Raw genomic sequence first — 16,245 nt, 5'->3', positions numbered from 1 at the left:
AACAAATAAATTCAAAAGGAGAATTGGCTTTGCATAGTGGCTGAGGAACGAACGAGGAAGATCAATGCTACGACCTTGCTATGGACCATGTCAGCTGCTGTATTTGGGGACGGGCAGGAATTTTTCCACTTGGCAAACTGAACCTGGTCATTTGGTTTTGCCTACCTCATAGTAATCGTCACAACTTTGTGAGGTTAGGCATTGGGTAGGCCTTGACTTGGCTGGAGGGGAGGTTGTAGCTTCTCCTTGCCCCTCCTTGGTTAAGGGGATCTGGTTAAAGCGATCTGGGAGGAGTAGCTTCTGTCCGATGCCAAGACGGGGGCTAGAACCATAGCAGCATTCCAACAGGGACCCCTTGAGGGGTCATAGGTCATAGGGCCCCCTCAGTATGTGATTTACCCTTAGATGAGCTACCAGCAGACGGGCTGGAGTGGCATAATTTGACCTCACCCAATGCCAGACCATTTACATTTGTAACTAATAAAGTTCTGGCCTATTTGAACCCGTAAACCTATATTCTGTTGTCTTGTGTGCTTATTCACTCCCTAGGGAACTGCGGGGTCATGGAGTTGGGGCATGCAACTTGCCTCTGCCACGAACTCAAGTAGGCAAGCCACTGTGACTCAGTCTGCCCATAAATGGGATAGGGATGAAGGAGGGTGGAAAGACAACTTAGGGAAAGAAGGAGAGAAAAGCAGAGGCACCACCATTACCTGTTCCAAAGAGATCTAGCTAAGACTAGCTAAGACTGAAGTCTATTCCCACAGGAATCCACAAGATCAAGCAGGCTTGAAAAAGGTATAGAGCAGCTTCCTGGAAAAACTCAAAAAGCTGAACAACAGAGGAATACACAGTTAATGAGAAAGGCTTTGAAGGGAGTTGACCTCTCATAGGATGATTACATCGAGAATGAGGTTGGATAGGAGGGACCTTAAAAGAAAATGGTACTACAGTAAAAGGGTAAAGGTAAAGGACCACTGGACGGTTAAGTCTAGACAAAAGCGACTATGGGGTTGCAACATTCATCTCACTTTTCAGGCCGAGGAAGCTGGCGTTCGTCCACAGACAGCTTTCCGGGTCATGTGACCAGCATGATTCAACTGCTTCTGGTGCAGTGGGACACTGACAAGTGCCAGAGTGCACAGAAATGCTGTTTACCTTCCCGTCGCAGTGGTACCTATTTAATTTCAAGTGTGCTTTCAAACTGCTAGGTTGGCAGGAGCTGGGACAGAGCAATGGGAGCTCATCCCATCGCAGGAACTGCCGACCTTCTGATCAGCAAGCCCAAGAGGCTCAGTGGTTTGGACCACAGTCCCCTTACAGTACTAAGTCAACTGCACCAGAGTTGCAGGTTCATCATTAGGCGTTCTTAAGCCAATTGGCATATTTACAGGTTCATTATTAGGCGTTCTTAAGCCAATTGGCACATTAGCTAGATGGCCAAGGTGTTGTGTGCCAGAAAACAAAAAGGCCAAATCGCCCTTCCACACCAATGCCTGCTCCCATTGAGATAATTATCACTTCCCTTCCCCAGCTAGAGATATTTACATCCCCCCCAAGCAAATTAAATGCAAAGACAATGCCATTGTGTTTAGCTTGGACCTGAGAAGGGTAGATTTCTTTCCTTAGCAGGAACTTTTATTGTTGCCATCGGGCAGAAAGGCCTTTGCTGCATGATATTTTATCACTGGAAAGTTCAAACATGGCATAGATCAAGGTACCCAGAAATTGCATTACCCGTCTTGCAGAGATGAACCCTGAAGGTGACTTTCATAAGATCTGGCTCACCGTTCTGTTGAGTGTAGTGTTGCGTAACTGTAGCAAATTCTTCCTCTGAGGCGTAAGATTTTATAGAACGTGTCCCACCTCACCAGTGTGCCGGCCATTAATCTTTTGCTGCTCAGCACAGTCCCGTCTCACTGGTCGTCTCTCAAGTCCCTAGAAGATGTTATTATTACCGAGTTGAACAACAGTTGCGTCGGTAGCCTGTGCTTGAATTAATCCCAGCAAAATTGCAGAAAATGCCCTTGCTTCGAAGATGATACAGTCTTGACAGGGATGCTGCAAAGGGAGAAGTGCGTGAATAGTGGAACTATTAAAGAAGTACATCCCTACGCTTGTGCAAGAGAGAATATTTGAAGACACAGTAGAATCTGCTGGGGAAAGCTGCAGATAAAATGTGTTACTAGAGGCATTTTGAAATGTGTGTTACTTATATAAATACGATCATGTAAGTGTGTGTCTTAATTCCTCCTGTCAAAGTGAACCTTGTCATTGTGCAAATCTTCCGCTTCCATTTGTTGATAGCAGTGGCATGTTTGTGTTTATAAGTGCTTGTAGCCAGAGTTGCCGGCATGGTTTGAGTGGACAAACCAAAACCCTTTAGGGGAGCGAAGTGTAGCTCAGTGGAATAAATCATGTTGTTTGCATGTCCTGGATTCAGTTCCTGGCATTTCCAGGATCGAGGATCAGGGAGCACATTACGGAAAGGACATCCACTGACAGCAAGATAAGACAATTCTGAGTTAGGAAAACTGTCACACGTTGCACGAGGCAGCTTTTTTGTTGCTGCTGTGGGATGCCAAATTTGGGCCAAAGGTCTTCAGCCAGGGGTAGGCAACCTGAGGCCTGGGAGCTGATGCAGCCCAATCGCCTTCTCAGTCCGGCCCACGGACGGTCCAGGAATCAGCATGTTTTTAAATGAGTAGAAAGTGTCCTTTTATTTAAAATGCATCTCTGGGTTATTTGTGGGGCATAGGAATTCATTCATCCCCCCCCCTCCCAAAAAAATATAGTCTGGCCCACCACATGCTCTGAGGGACGGTGTACTTATTAAAAGAAGTACAGTACATAAAAATAAAACCAACCACTTGCCAAACTGCACAACCAGATTCCCCTACCCTGTTCAAACTGAGCAATCATCCAGATTTGTTTGCAGGGATGTTAGATGAAGTTGCACTAAGCTAGGGTTATACCACATAAAGGTGAAAAGGTAAAGGACCCCTAGATAGTTACGTCCATTCAAAGGCGACCATGGGGTTGTGGTGCTCATCTCTCTTTCAGGCCAAGGGAGCTGGCGTTTGTCCACAGACAGCTTTCCGGGTCATGTGGCCAGCATGACAAAACCGCTTCTGGTGCAATGGGACACTGTGACAAGTGCCAGAGTGCATGGAAACGCCGTTTACCTTCCCGCCGTAGCAATTTTTCTAATTGCAAGCATGCTTTCGAACTGCTAGGTTGGCAGGAGCTAGGACAGAGCAACAGGAGCTCACTCCGTCGTGAGGATTCGAACTGCCAATCTTCCAGTCGGCAAGCCTAAGAGGCTCAGTGGTTTAGACTACAGCGTCACCTGCGTCCCACATTTCCCGCCCCCCCCAGCGTGTTTTCCTGTGAGGTTTGTTGTGCAAGAGTGCCAGCCGTGTATGCTGGGATGTGATCGGATCCTGCTTGGAAACAGCAAGAGCCTAGAGCTGCCCTGAATCGTGCTCCAAAGTCGCAGAGCTAATTTTCCACAGGTCTCCTTGAGGGAAAGGCACATCAACAGTGCGAACAGGTTTGGAAAGAGGAAAGTCACTCTATTTTGGTTGTGTGTGTGAGCACATGCATTCACTCACTACTTTGCTGCTGGGCCAGTGATGAGTGCAGCTTGTATAACTTCTAGGAAATATCCCCCCCCCCTTCTTATGCAAGTGTTCTGAAGAGTTTTTCCCAATGAAATTCAAGGGGTGTGCCCACTTTGTTAATCGTTGCAGCTGTCAGGATTTATAAATTCTTCCCTGGGAAGTGCTGCTGGCAAGTTACGTTTCAGACTTTTCTGCTTTTCTCTATAGTGCTATTTACAGACTGACCAGTATTGGGGGAGAGATTCTGCAGGTGTGAAATTTTGCCTTCGCTTTCTGTGGAAACCTGGAACAATAAAATAAAATAACCTAGGTATGTTGCTTAGTGCATTGCAATAATTGTTGTTGTTTTTTAAAAAAATTAAAGGCACAGTTTTGATGTAGCTTGTGTTTAGATATCTAGTTGTTTTTCATCTGAAATATATCACTCACAGTCAAAAGATATCCATATCTAATCAGCAGGGTGCCAAGTTAACATTTCTGAGCCCTGTAAGGTTGTTCCAGATTACCGATAATAATGTCCTATGGGGGTGACCTTTAGAATAACATTTTGTGCAAAGGCTTTGAAAGGTAAAGCTTGATCAAGAGTGTCTGTCTAAACAATACTGTCAGTCAAAGCGTAGCGAGGTTTTTGGGTCATTTTTCTCGCTGCTTCTCTTCAAAACAAAGGTGCAGATCCTGTGCACTCTGACCTGGGAGTAAGCCCCACTGAACAGAGTGAAACTTACTTCTGAGTAACCATGCATACATAGGATTGCACCACACAAATCACAAACAGCTATGCTCATATTCTATATACAGGGCAATCCTATTCAAGACTCGTTGAATTCCGTGGGGTTTAGTCTCAGGTAAATGGATAGAGGCTTGTCACCGATTTTATTTCCTTCCGGTTGATTGCGTGAGAAACTCTCAAAACAATTATTTCCCCCATCCAGGGAAATTAAAGTGGGCTGGGAGAAAATAGGACTAGTATGTGTTAAAACCTGGGAGTGGGGAAGAGATTGTCCCTAACATTCCTTCACAAGGATGGTTGTGCAGCACAATCCTTAAAACACTGTGAAAATTTATTCTGTGCATTGTGTGTGTATTGTTTTATTTTTTTAAACTTTTCTTAGTTGTTTTTGTTATATTTTGCATATAACCTTGAGATAACTTGTCAGCCTGGATAGCTCAGTTGCTTAGAGCGTGGAGCTAATAACTCCAAGGTTGCAGATTCGATCCCCAGCTGCATTGCAGAGGGTTGGACCAGATGATCCTATGATCTATATCTATTTATATATCTATAATCTATGGAAGGCTATTATTATTATTAATCTACAGGTTCGCTTCGTTAATTCTGCTGTAGGGACTAAATGTCCTTGCTATGGCTTTGGTGCACACTTGAACCAGATCTTCCAAATACTTTACGCACGACCATTAGACCATTACTTGCATAGCCTAACACAGTGGCATAGCGTGGCTGGGGGGGGGGGAGGCACAGAGGCGGTTGCCCTGGGCACAAAATTGTTAGGGGCACAAAATCCCAACACCCAGTGCTGGCTCAATACAGCTGTACACTTCTGTTGCTGGGATCCTTTGAAAACAGTGTCTCCATATAAACCAGGAAGTGACCTCTCCAGACAATGGAACAAGTCTTCTTTTCTTATCTCTGTGGCTGCAATTTCCTGGGTGACGCAGATCCTGTTAGGCAGCTGAATGCACATGTGTACTCTGTACATTTCCCTCCCTCTCACCCACCCCCTCTGCACAGCCCCGGGCTCTGGCAACCCACGGTATGCCACTGGCCTAACAATAACCAGCATGGTTGATTTATTATTGGTTATACTGCCGTAGCATAAGGCCTCTTATTGTCGGGATAGCCAACACGGTGTCGTCCAGATATTGTTGGATGGCAACTCATTCCGGGTCCCTGGCTGTTCTAGCTGGGGCTGATGAAAATTGTAGACCAAAGCATCTGCAGGGTAACACATTGTCCACTCCTGACATGTATGCATTTGAAGCCAAATGCATGACAAATGAGAGAAAATGCCATGTGTTCCAATTTGTTACTAAAGCTGTGCTTGGCTTTTTTTTAAATAGTTCTTCCTTTGTATTGCTAGGCCATTGTATGAAATGGAATCCCATTCATTGCAACCCAAGCATCTTGGATCAGATGAAAAATCCAGAAAACCAGACAACAAAAAAGGTAAATATTTGCTGGCAGGTGATGCATGAGCCTCTGCTTTGTACCTTTGCTACACCTGAGGTCTGTCACGTTTCTAAGCTCATGTCCAATCAGTATTTCCAAGCTGTCTTCAAGGGAAGCCCCACATAAAGTTAAGAACAGTAATCTAGCTGGGAGGCTACCAGAACACGGGTTACTGTGGCAAGGCTCTGATCAAGTATACCTTAAGTGTATACTTAAAATACAAATAGCTGCACACCTAAAATGCTTAACAGGTATGCAGTCCTTGACATTTTCCATTTTTGGTGTGTGTGTGTTTGTGTGTAAGAGAGTTTATATAGGGTTATGATGATCCACGCATGGTTATTGTAAAGACTCATCAACTTCTGCCAGGGAGCCCTAAAATACTTGCTTATCACTTGTAATTACACAATGAACCCAATAATGCTAATGCAGCCTTCAGGTTCTTGTTGCTTCCCTTCAACTTCTCAGAGCCTCCTGTTGGGTCTCCAGTCATACACTCTCCTGAAGGAAGTGGGGACTTAAAAAATAATTCACAGACTTATTTTGAGTCTGGAATAAAGCTACAAAGAGGCAGAGGGAAGAATGTGCAATGGGGAACTACAGCAGGCTCCTGTACAAAAAATATCACGAATAATTTGTGCTGTGAGTTGTAAAAAAAAGAAAGATATACATGTAAGTCCACAGGAAAAATTCCAAAACCCACATTAGGGCAATATTTTTATTGGGCCATCTTACAAAAGAGTGTGGTAGCTTTTGAGCTCTCCAGAACTTGGATGAGGACATCAGGCTTGATGGTGAACATAAGTGGCAGTGGGGGAGAGAGCAGGAATTTTGGCTGTTTCTGAAGACATGATGGAGTTTGCATTGCCTTGTAGTCTTCAGATAGTAAGTAGGCAGCAGACATTAAAATGAAGCTCTAGTCCAGCAGTTCTCAACCTGTGGGTCCCCAGATGTTGTTGGACTACAAGTCCCATCATCCCTAGCTAGCAAGACCAGAGCTCAGGGATGATGGGAGTTGTAGTCCAACAACATCTGGGGACCCACAGGTTGAGAACCGCTGCTCTAGTCCATTAGGTGAGTTGCAGGTTTTTGGCTGTTGGGAAGAAGCAGCAGGCAATAATTGATCCCCATTTGAGAGGGGGGATATAAAATCCAGCTGTTACCCAGACCAGTTTCTACTTGAAAACTTGCACACTATTTTTGGAACATTTTGGTTTGCCCTAAGAAAGAAATTGCTCAGATGTGGATTTTGGAATTTGTACAATAGAGTTGTAGAGAACCGTCAAGCTGAAACATTGACAAGTATTTTTATGTGACCGTGAGAGAAAATCTCTTTGCAACCAGATCCCTGGCATTTTAGGGTCTTGGCAGGACATCGTTTCTCTTGATCCTTTTAAAAGAAATGTGATCTGGTAATCCAGTCTTTTGCCCTCAACTTCAAAGAGAAGCTCTTCCGTGTAGAAATTCTGGTCATTTTACATCTTCATTATGAAGCCATACAGGAACGCAGCTTTCCAGGTGCATTTGCAGAAGTGATTGTGGTGCTATCGCTGTTGATTAGGAAACCTTACATAGGCAAGGGGCAAGAGCCATCCTGAAGGATTATCGATTTAGTGTGAACTCAGCATTTCACGTGTTTTGATTTCCTTAAAATAGAAGCAAGAAAGAGTAGAAGGGGGACCTTTAGCATAGTCTCCAAATCTGCCTGAGTGAGCAGATTAACTAAGATAGCAAGTCAATTTATGGGGCCAATAGGCTGGAATAGAATAAGTGCAACTGTAAACACCCTGATCTGTTAGATGGTTTAGTGTTGCATATATATAATCATGTGTTCCTAGGCTGTATCTATGACTTGGCAAAGTCCTGAGTTGACCTCTTAGAAAGCAGAGGACTTGAACCCACTTGATCTTACACTACTCACAAACTGTAGTTTGTTAAGGATGCAATTCTCAGCACCCTTAATAAGCTACAGCTCCCAGAATTATTCGAGGGAAGCTGTGACAATCTAAAGTTGTATCATAGTGCCTTTGAGCTATTTCATTGCAAGGAACAATAATGGGGCTGCTTTGTTGAGGCTGTTGCTGTCTGCCCCCCTCCCTAGGTTTGGGCTACGTAATCACACACACGGCTAGACTCAAAACAGTATAAATACAGTATATAGATTATGATACTGATGCTGGACTTGGAAAAGAAAGCTATTGCCCCAAACAGGGCACATAGCAGCTCCAGGGGTTATTTTCATTTGGTATGGGGAAAGACTTAACTCTCTCCCTCCCTTACATAGTGCTACAGTCCAGATCTCTTTTTCGTGGGAAATTTCCTTTTTAACGTTGTGCAAATGTTTTTAGCATTAAAAAACCCCCACAACTGCACATGAAACCCTGTTCTGCGGGTCTTCCGTGTTACTTCTAGGTTTGGCCCTTGATGAACGTTTATGAAATCATTCTCCGCATGTGTCCATTCCTGCCTGCTTTCACCACTGCCTCCGTCAAGACAAGAGTTTCTGTCATTTTTCTGTGGCAGAAAGCATGCGCTGTCTGAGGGGCCGAACCCTCTCAGGGCATATGTTGCATCGCCATGCTGCCACAGTATAGGGTTTCCATAAAAGTGCCAGCTGGAGTTGCTTGGCAGCATTTCAGCAGGACACTTGAGGGCAGAGCAGATTCCTTGTCCCAAAGCCCTGCCCATCTTGACCTCCTCTGGCCCCTTACAGTTTGAGATAAACTCACCATGTTACCACTTTACTTTGAGAATGGACAGCATGATGTCAGGGCACTGAAGAGTGGTGGCTAGATATTGAGGATTAGGGACCAGGAGAAGGCGGGCTGGAGACTTGGAAGAAGGGATCCGTGAACTGGAGGAACCTGTAACATCCGGGAGATGAGAGTCAGAGGCAGGAGAAGCTTCAAGGCTGGAGAGTGGAGAACAAGTGCGGGAGGGAGAGAGAGAATTCTCTTGCTTCACTGCCTCCCAGGACCAGAGGAGGATTGAAGAGGGAGGAGAAGAGGGTTTCAGGCGGAGTCTTCAGCTGCTTGCATACAGTTCGGATAAGGGAGATACATAAGCCAAGATCAAGGCCTTTCTGTGTTGTCAACTGCCTCCTCATTGCAAGACCAAGCAGGAACCAAGGAACTGTGGCTTAGGCTGGAAGAGAACCTGTGAGCCTGTAGGAAGTGGCTTCCTTTAGCCTTCGGGCGATTTTAAATATGAACCTATGATGAGCCTCCGGCAGTGGAGGTAGAACTTAAGGAGTATGCCTTGTAGCCATTGATTGTCTAGTTCTGCATGAATTGGGCTAAGCCTCTTCTGAAGACATCCGAGCTAGAGGCAACCACTGCCTCCTTTGAGAGCGAGTTCCATAGTTTAGCTATGCAAATAAATTCCTTCCTGAATCTGTTGGAAAATTCCATTCCACCTTTAGTTGCAGACATGGAATTGTTGCATGTCACATGTCTGTTTACATGCCAACGCAGCTTGCTAGGAACTTCCATTGTGTGTATAGCTTTTGCTTTTCTCTGTCTCTTGGAGAAGACAAAGACAGAGACTACATGTTTCTTTGTCCTGATTTATGATTAATAAATACGTAGTTGTAGTATGCTTCCACAAGCCTCACGCCTATTCTGTGTGCGCAGTTTGCTCTGCTGACATAGTGTGCCCTGGCTTTGAAGCCTGGGTCGCTGATTTATGTTGGAGCAGAGGCTGATGGGTCTTCACAGTGGGACGGCTGGAAGGAGATGACCCAGCTGGGGCGAGTCAGCTGGCGTTGCGACCCTCTTCATCCTGACAGAATCTTCCATCATTCAGTCTTCTATTCAGGAGGTTTCAGCCCATGGCAAGAATGCTATAACTCTTCTTTTTCTTTTAAATACATTTTTATGAAAGATTTATTAGTTTACAAAAAAATAAAAAAATACATGCGTTGTCTCTTTTTTCAAGTTGTGTTTTCTACAGATCAACTTCATTTGTTGTGAGACATTAGTGTTACATACAGTGTTAGGTTAGGAAGAAAAGAGGGGGAAAGTACACACAGGAAATACAAGACAAACTAGGGGATACCCAGATGCCCTGGCTAACACACCACCAATTACATGCCCTCCTAAACAACCCAGGAGTAAAATCAGCAGCAACTAGGTCCTTGACAACCTTCGAAAAACCTCCACAATATACAAAATACTGCTCCAAAATCCCACAACCCCCCTTGACATAATCAAAAAAGAATGGGAGGACAAAAAAGGCTGTGAGATTAACCCCCCAATGGACTAGAATGTGGTCTAAACCTCCCTTTAAATCCATATCAGCAAAAAGGAAAGAACTCAGTCTGAAACTCACTTACAGATTGTACCTAACTCTATAACTTTTTTGACCGACTTCTATGTCTCATTGGTGCTGAGTAAAGGTGGGATTCCGTTCTATTATTATGGCTTTATAAATAGCAAGCGTGATGGATGGCAGCTCCCCGAGGCCACATATATCACACTAAACAATTATTGTTAGGGACTTTTTGTGGGCAGGGACATAACTCAGATGGCTTCATGCTCAGCAGGGCTGCCTGGCCATATAGAGGTTAGTGGATTTTGCGATTAGGTCACTGCACTATCGTTAGCTGAGCTGGGCTACCTCTCGCTGTTATTATGACACATGACCTTTCCATTGTTTTATTACTAGGACCAAACGGAGATGAACAGATAGTCGCAGAGATCATGGGAAGGTGTTTCTCCCCTTCGCTGATAACCACCCAAGCCTGGGAAGGGTTCCATTTTGTTGGTCACAAGATAAAGATCACGGAATCCACCGACTGCTATGGAGCTGTCGTCTGGCCTTCGGTATTGCAGGCAAACAAGACTGTTGGCTCTGATACATGAAGCAGAGCACCACACAGGGCTCAGTGTGAAACGTAAGGGGTGGTTGTTTAAAGCCTGGGGAAACTAAAGTTCTGTAAAGATGAGGCTCTAAATACAGACAGCTGGCGTATTTTGGAATCAGAGTTGCTACCCAAAAGGAGCAATTCACTGCAAGATCAACAAGCTCTATTATCCGTACAAGAAAAGCCATGCTGCTATTAATAATAATAATCAAGGCATATGCTTTTATTTGTTTGTTTGTTTGTTTGTTTGTAATGCTATTTCCCCTGTCAATCTGCTCTTGTCCTGTTTTTGTTTTCTTCAATCCACAGGCTCTCGTTATCTGCCACTTTTTGGAAACTAACATGAAATCTTATAACCTGGTTGACAAAAATGTCATTGAAATCGGAGCTGGGACAGGCCTGGTCTCGATAGTAGCCAGTTTCCTTGGTGAGTATGGGTAGTGTCCTCTAGATCAGAAAGTGGTATTCCAAGGTGTGTGTGGGATTTTAGTGCACCTGTGACCAAGGAGTAGCATGTCAGCTCAAAAACAAACGTAGCAACAGAGACAGGGGCTCATTATCTTTTAAACACAGGTCTCCCCCCGCCCCCCATATAAAAAATGTGGTTTTGCAGGAAGAGGGCATGGTAGATAGACCGTGTAAGGATGGATTTAGACACTAGGAGAGGAAATGTTGTTTACCGTATTTTTTGCACCATAACACTCACCTTTTTCCTCCTAGAAAGTAAGGGGAAATGTCTGTGCGTGTTATGGAGCGAATGCCTACGGATGACGGGGATCTGCTGCAGTCGTGAGCAGAGGATCCATGGTTACAGCCTGTACCAAAAAAATCACGCACCCACTGTTGCCTGGGGCCACAATGGTGCAAAAACATGGTTACAAACCATGGATCCACATGGATCCTCAGGATTTTTGCATTGGGCTACCCCAAACTCACCGTCAGATCACATGTCTGTGGCTGCAGCATGAACCACAAAAATCATACATCCACTGTTTCGTTTAGAATATTTCTTTTCTTGTTTTCCTCCTCTCAAAACTATGTGAGTGTTATGGTCGGGTGCGTGTTATAGAGCGAAAAATATGGTAGTTATTATCCTTCCTTGCCCATGTGAGTGAGATCAGCAGAGTACCATCCATTGTGGCCAGAACTTGGAAGACAAGGTTGATTTAACCTTCTAGAAACAATAATCCAGGATTCTTTAAGGCAGGCTGGATTTTTCTTGGTATTATCCCTTTTCCCCGCCTTGAAAACAGCAATCGCACACACATTGTTTTGTGAAGAAATAATAGTAGCATTTACTTACATATTCTAGATTTTGAATTAGCAAAACAAAGGCAGGTTTATAACTACTATCTAAGTTACAAAAGTACAAAATGTAAGTTCAGAAATGGTGTCTGAGCTGCACGTATGGTCAGCTTGGAGGCATGATGAAGAAAGAGAAATATGCCTTGGCAGGAAGGAAGCTTGTAGTATTACAGCTTCCTGCCAAGGCAGACAAAGGAAGTGATCTCACAGAGTTCTCTCTAGCAAAGTTTACAGGGAAGCTCTGTGAGCCTCAGCCCTTTCATGTGCCCATCTGGCAAAATATGAATTGTTGGTTTGGCGGTAGTAATGACCCACAGACCGAAGGGTTGTAACTCAGTGATAGAGTGTCTGCTTTCTGTGCCGAAGGTCTCGGATTCAATCCCTGGCATCTCCACACAAGGCTGGGAGAGACTTCCTGTCTGAAATTTGGGAGAACTTTTACCAGTCAGTGTAGATGGTACTGAGTTATCGAGGAACCAATGGTCTGACTTTGGTCTAAACAGCTGCCCATGTTCCTAACTGTCTTTAATGATGCCAGAGAGCATTCCTGCAAAACTGTCTTAGATTTGCTAAGCATTCATTCTGTGGCCCCTTCCTGCCACAGGTGCACGTGTGGTTGCCACCGATTTGCCTGAATTGCTGGGGAACCTTCGATACAACCTTGTCAAAAACACAAAGGCCAAATGCAAGCATGAACCCCAGGCAAAGGAACTGTTTTGGGGGGTCGACCTGGAGAAGAATTTCCCCAGGGCTTCGTGCCAGTTTGACTACATCCTGGCGGCCGACGTTGTGTACCACCACCCTTACCTGAACGAGCTGCTCCTTACCTTCGACCACTTGTGCAAGGACAACACCGTCATCATCTGGGCCATGAGGTTCCGACTGGAGAAGGAAAACCAGTTTGTGGACAGATTCAAGAAACTGTTTGACCTGGAGGTTATAACTGATCTCCCCAGCTTAAATATAACCCTGTTTAAGGCAAAGAGAAGGCATAAAGCAAAAAGGCCTTCCCTTTTCCCATCCAGACTGCTGATTAGGTGATTGTCAATGCATGGTCTCTTTTCTTAGCCAGGATTAGACCATTTCTCATTGGATTGCTAGGTTTGAATGTTTGATACTGGTAGAGCACTCAAATGTTTGGTCCTCGCTTGCAGTCCGAAATAATACAACACATCAACAGATTCACGATGGTCCATGCACACCTTTGTTTGCACTGATAATGAGCCACAATACATACCTTTACAGTGGTACCTTGGGTTACGTACTTAATTCGTTCCGGAGGTCCTTTCTTAACCTGAAACTGTTCTTAACCTGAAGCACCACTTTAGCTAATGGGGCCTCCTGCTGCCGCCGTGCCGCCAGAGCACGATTTCTGTTCTCATCCTGAAGCAAAGTTCTTAACCTGAGGTAGTATTTCTGGGTTAGCGGAGTCTGTAACCTGAAGCATCTGTAACCTGAAGCGTATGTAACCTGAAGCGTATGTAACCTGAAGTACCACTGTATAACTATATGCAGATACTAAAGTGGGAGGAGGCAGATTCCCCCGTAATTCCTTATTTAGTAAATGGTAGAATTTCGCTAACGTTTGGAGTATTAAGAGAAGATGTAAAAATACAGTGTAAAAAAACACAGGCTGAGCTAGTTCTCTTGTTCAAGAGATTGGCTGACAGAGGTGCCAACAAAGACAGGCGATGGCAGAGTTCATTACCCGGACAAACGGTGGCACGTTTAGCGTCAGACAAGAAATGGGGTGGCGTCCCTCCTGCAACTGGGTATTAGTAGCAAAAGACAATAGCAGAGGTGGAAGGGGGAAGTTTCCAGCTTGACTGGCTTCTGTTCTGGACCCAATCTTCCTGAAGCTATGAGGAGATCAACAAGAGACACTCTTGGCATGTAATGTTCTGCACTCCCTCCATGTAAACTCAGGTGTAAATAAATCGTATTTCTTAAAGATGCTACAGTCTCCAACATGTTTCATTCCGAAGGAACATAAACCCTGGTGAAGTATCAAGACCCCTTGCTACCTCTTGGCAGAGATTGGGAGCGCGCCCCTTTAAGCAAAACAAATTACTTTAGTGGTATAGGCATAGATTTGTGGAGGAGCACATCATTAGTACCAAAACAAACATTTGTACTAGAAAACTAACTTGTCAGATAGGAAGTGAGGGCCAGACCCCCCTCACATGCTAGTTTTCTATGTGCAGGGATTTTTAGTTTACTTTAGTTTTTGTATCAAGGTCCATTGAATCATATGAGTGCATTCAAGGGAAATTTGAGCTGAAAATTGCCAAACATAACCTCTTTTAAAATCACTCTGGAGAGCAGAGGGAAAAGGCAGCTGATTTTGGTGACTGTTGCCACAAACCGCTGACAATGTCCAATTCTGCCCTAAAAAGACTCTGTCTCCACCTTCCAAGGGAGACCATTCTCGCCGCCTGGTGTTTAGTCAGAACCTCCTTTCTCGTATTTTCCTCTGTTGCTTTTTATTACTCATTAACAACACACTTTCTGAAATGCTCCCAGTGCCATTTTCCATAAATGGGTCGGAAGGCATCTGGAATTCTGACTTAGTAGGAACTTGACATTATCCAAGAAAAAGCAATTGAATTTGGACACTAATATATTCCTTGCAGTGAAGGGACGCGGGTGGCGCTCTGGGTTAAACCACAGAGCCTAGGACTTGCTGATAAGAAGGTCTGCGGCTTGAATCCCCACGACGGGGTGAGCTCCCGTTGCTTGGTCCCTGCTCCTGCCAACCTAGCAGTTTGAAAGCACCTCAAAGTGCAAGTAGATAACTAGGTACCGCTCCGGCGGGAAGGTAAACAGCGTTTCTGTGCGCTGCTCTGGTTCGCCAGAAGTGGCTTAGTCATGCTGGCCACATGACCTGGAAGCTGTACGCCGGCTCCCTCAGCCAATAAAGCGAGCGCCGCAACCCCAGAGTCGGACACAACTGGACCTAATGGTCAGGGGTCCCTTTACCTTTACCTATGCCTTGCAGTGGACTGCAGCGCAGCAGGTGCCAAAGACAGAAAGTCTGTATTTGAGTAGCTTTGGCAAATCCATATGAAAATGAGAAATGTTTCACGTGGTCCAGTAATTTTCCCCACTGTTGTTCCTTTGAAAATATATCTTGCTGCACAGAATATGTGTTTCAACTCAGCAGTAGAGCATCTGCTTTGTATTCACAAGACCCCAGATTCAGTCCCTGCAAAGGGTTCCTGTCTGAAACCCTGGAGTTCACTACCAGTCAGTGTAGACAATACTGAGTTGGATGGACGAATGATTTGACTCCGCGTGACAGCAGCACCGCGTGTGAGGTTTCAGTGAGCAAATACAATGTTAGCACTCTGTGCTAGAAACATTTTGCTGTGCTGCCACCTAGTGGAAACCTGGGATCAACGTGAGCCCACATAAACCACATAAATACCCCGTGAAATAATTCAAAGCAGAATTAGGTGCGAAACCCCCAGCACCGTGACTTGGCAGTACTGTACATCAGATGCTCACCAATGTGCAATTTACTTGTGGGTCCTGTATCATGGAGCGTTGTTTTCACTTTGGAGGTGTACCAGGGCAACAATCCAATCTGCTGCCATGAATGGTGTACCAAATTTTTTTACACATCACTTGGGAAGACAGGTGAACTAATGCTAGTGTACTGGAAGAAGCAAAGATCACCAGTGTCAAAGTGATGATTCTTCAACATCAACTTCGATGGACTGGTCATGCTGTTCGGATGCCTGATTATCGTCTTCCAAAGTGACTATTCTGAACTTAAAAATGGAAAGCGTAATGCTGGTTAATTTTATTTGTATTTAGATATTTTTTAAAGTTTTATTTAAGCATACTTACAAACAAACAAAAGAAACAGACAGACAGATAGACAAAACAATAAAGTACACAAACGCTGAATACACACACCAGCGTAATGTTGGTTTAAAGAGGTTTAAAGACTCTCTCAAGGCAAATTTAAAAAAATGTAGTATAAACACCGGCAACTGGGAAACACTGGCTGCGAGCTCTTCAATTGGAGAACAGCCTTTACCAAAGGTGTCATGGACTTTGAAGACACTCGAAGTGAGGACGAAAGGAAGAAACATGCTAAGAGGAAGGCATGCTTGGCAAACCCTCACTGTGATCAACTCCCGCCCAGAAACTAATGTCTCCACTGTGGAAGGAGGTGTGGATCCAGAACTGGCCTCCACAGTCAATTAAGGACTCACTGTTAAGACCGTCTTCATGGAATCTTACAATCTTACTCGGCTACG

General features: G+C 44.6%; 1 protein-coding gene across 3 annotated transcripts; it reads left to right on the top strand.

The window, feature by feature from the left end:
• Positions 1-3,333: 3,333 nt before the first annotated feature.
• On the top strand, positions 3,334-13,931 carry LOC308475835 (protein-lysine methyltransferase METTL21E-like). 3 transcript variants are annotated; one of them, XM_081003279.1, is made up of 6 exons: positions 3,334-3,553; positions 3,831-3,933; positions 5,720-5,805; positions 10,474-10,631; positions 10,982-11,099; positions 12,582-13,931. In XM_081003279.1, exons 3-6 carry the CDS (start codon positions 5,733-5,735, stop codon positions 13,016-13,018), a joined length of 786 nt encoding a protein of 261 aa, XP_080859405.1. In that variant the 5' UTR covers positions 3,334-3,553; positions 3,831-3,933; positions 5,720-5,732; the 3' UTR covers positions 13,019-13,931. The 3 variants fall into 3 exon arrangements, with proteins under 3 accessions (XP_080859405.1, XP_080859406.1, XP_080859404.1); XM_081003280.1 differs by lacking the exon at positions 3,334-3,553 and having other exon boundaries at positions 3,575-3,873; XM_081003278.1 differs by lacking the exon at positions 3,334-3,553 and having other exon boundaries at positions 3,577-3,933.
• Positions 13,932-16,245: the final 2,314 nt, after the last annotated feature.

Source organism: Podarcis pityusensis (genome assembly GCF_964106645.2).
Source record: "Podarcis pityusensis genome assembly, chromosome: 4".
Classification (NCBI taxonomy): Eukaryota; Metazoa; Chordata; class Lepidosauria; order Squamata; family Lacertidae; genus Podarcis; species Podarcis pityusensis.
Note: the sequence above shows the minus strand (reverse complement) of the source record. Positions and strands in the feature narration are given on the sequence as shown.

Coding starts and splice junctions, on each gene's coding strand:
- LOC308475835 (XM_081003279.1), top strand. CDS start 5,733: ATGGAATCCCATTCATTGCAACCCAAGCATCTTGGATCAGATGAAAAA. Junction 5,806..10,473: donor AAAACCAGACAACAAAAAAG/GTAAATATTTGC, acceptor TTTTATTACTAG/GACCAAACGGAGATGAACAG. Junction 10,632..10,981: donor GAGCTGTCGTCTGGCCTTCG/GTATTGCAGGCA, acceptor TTCAATCCACAG/GCTCTCGTTATCTGCCACTT.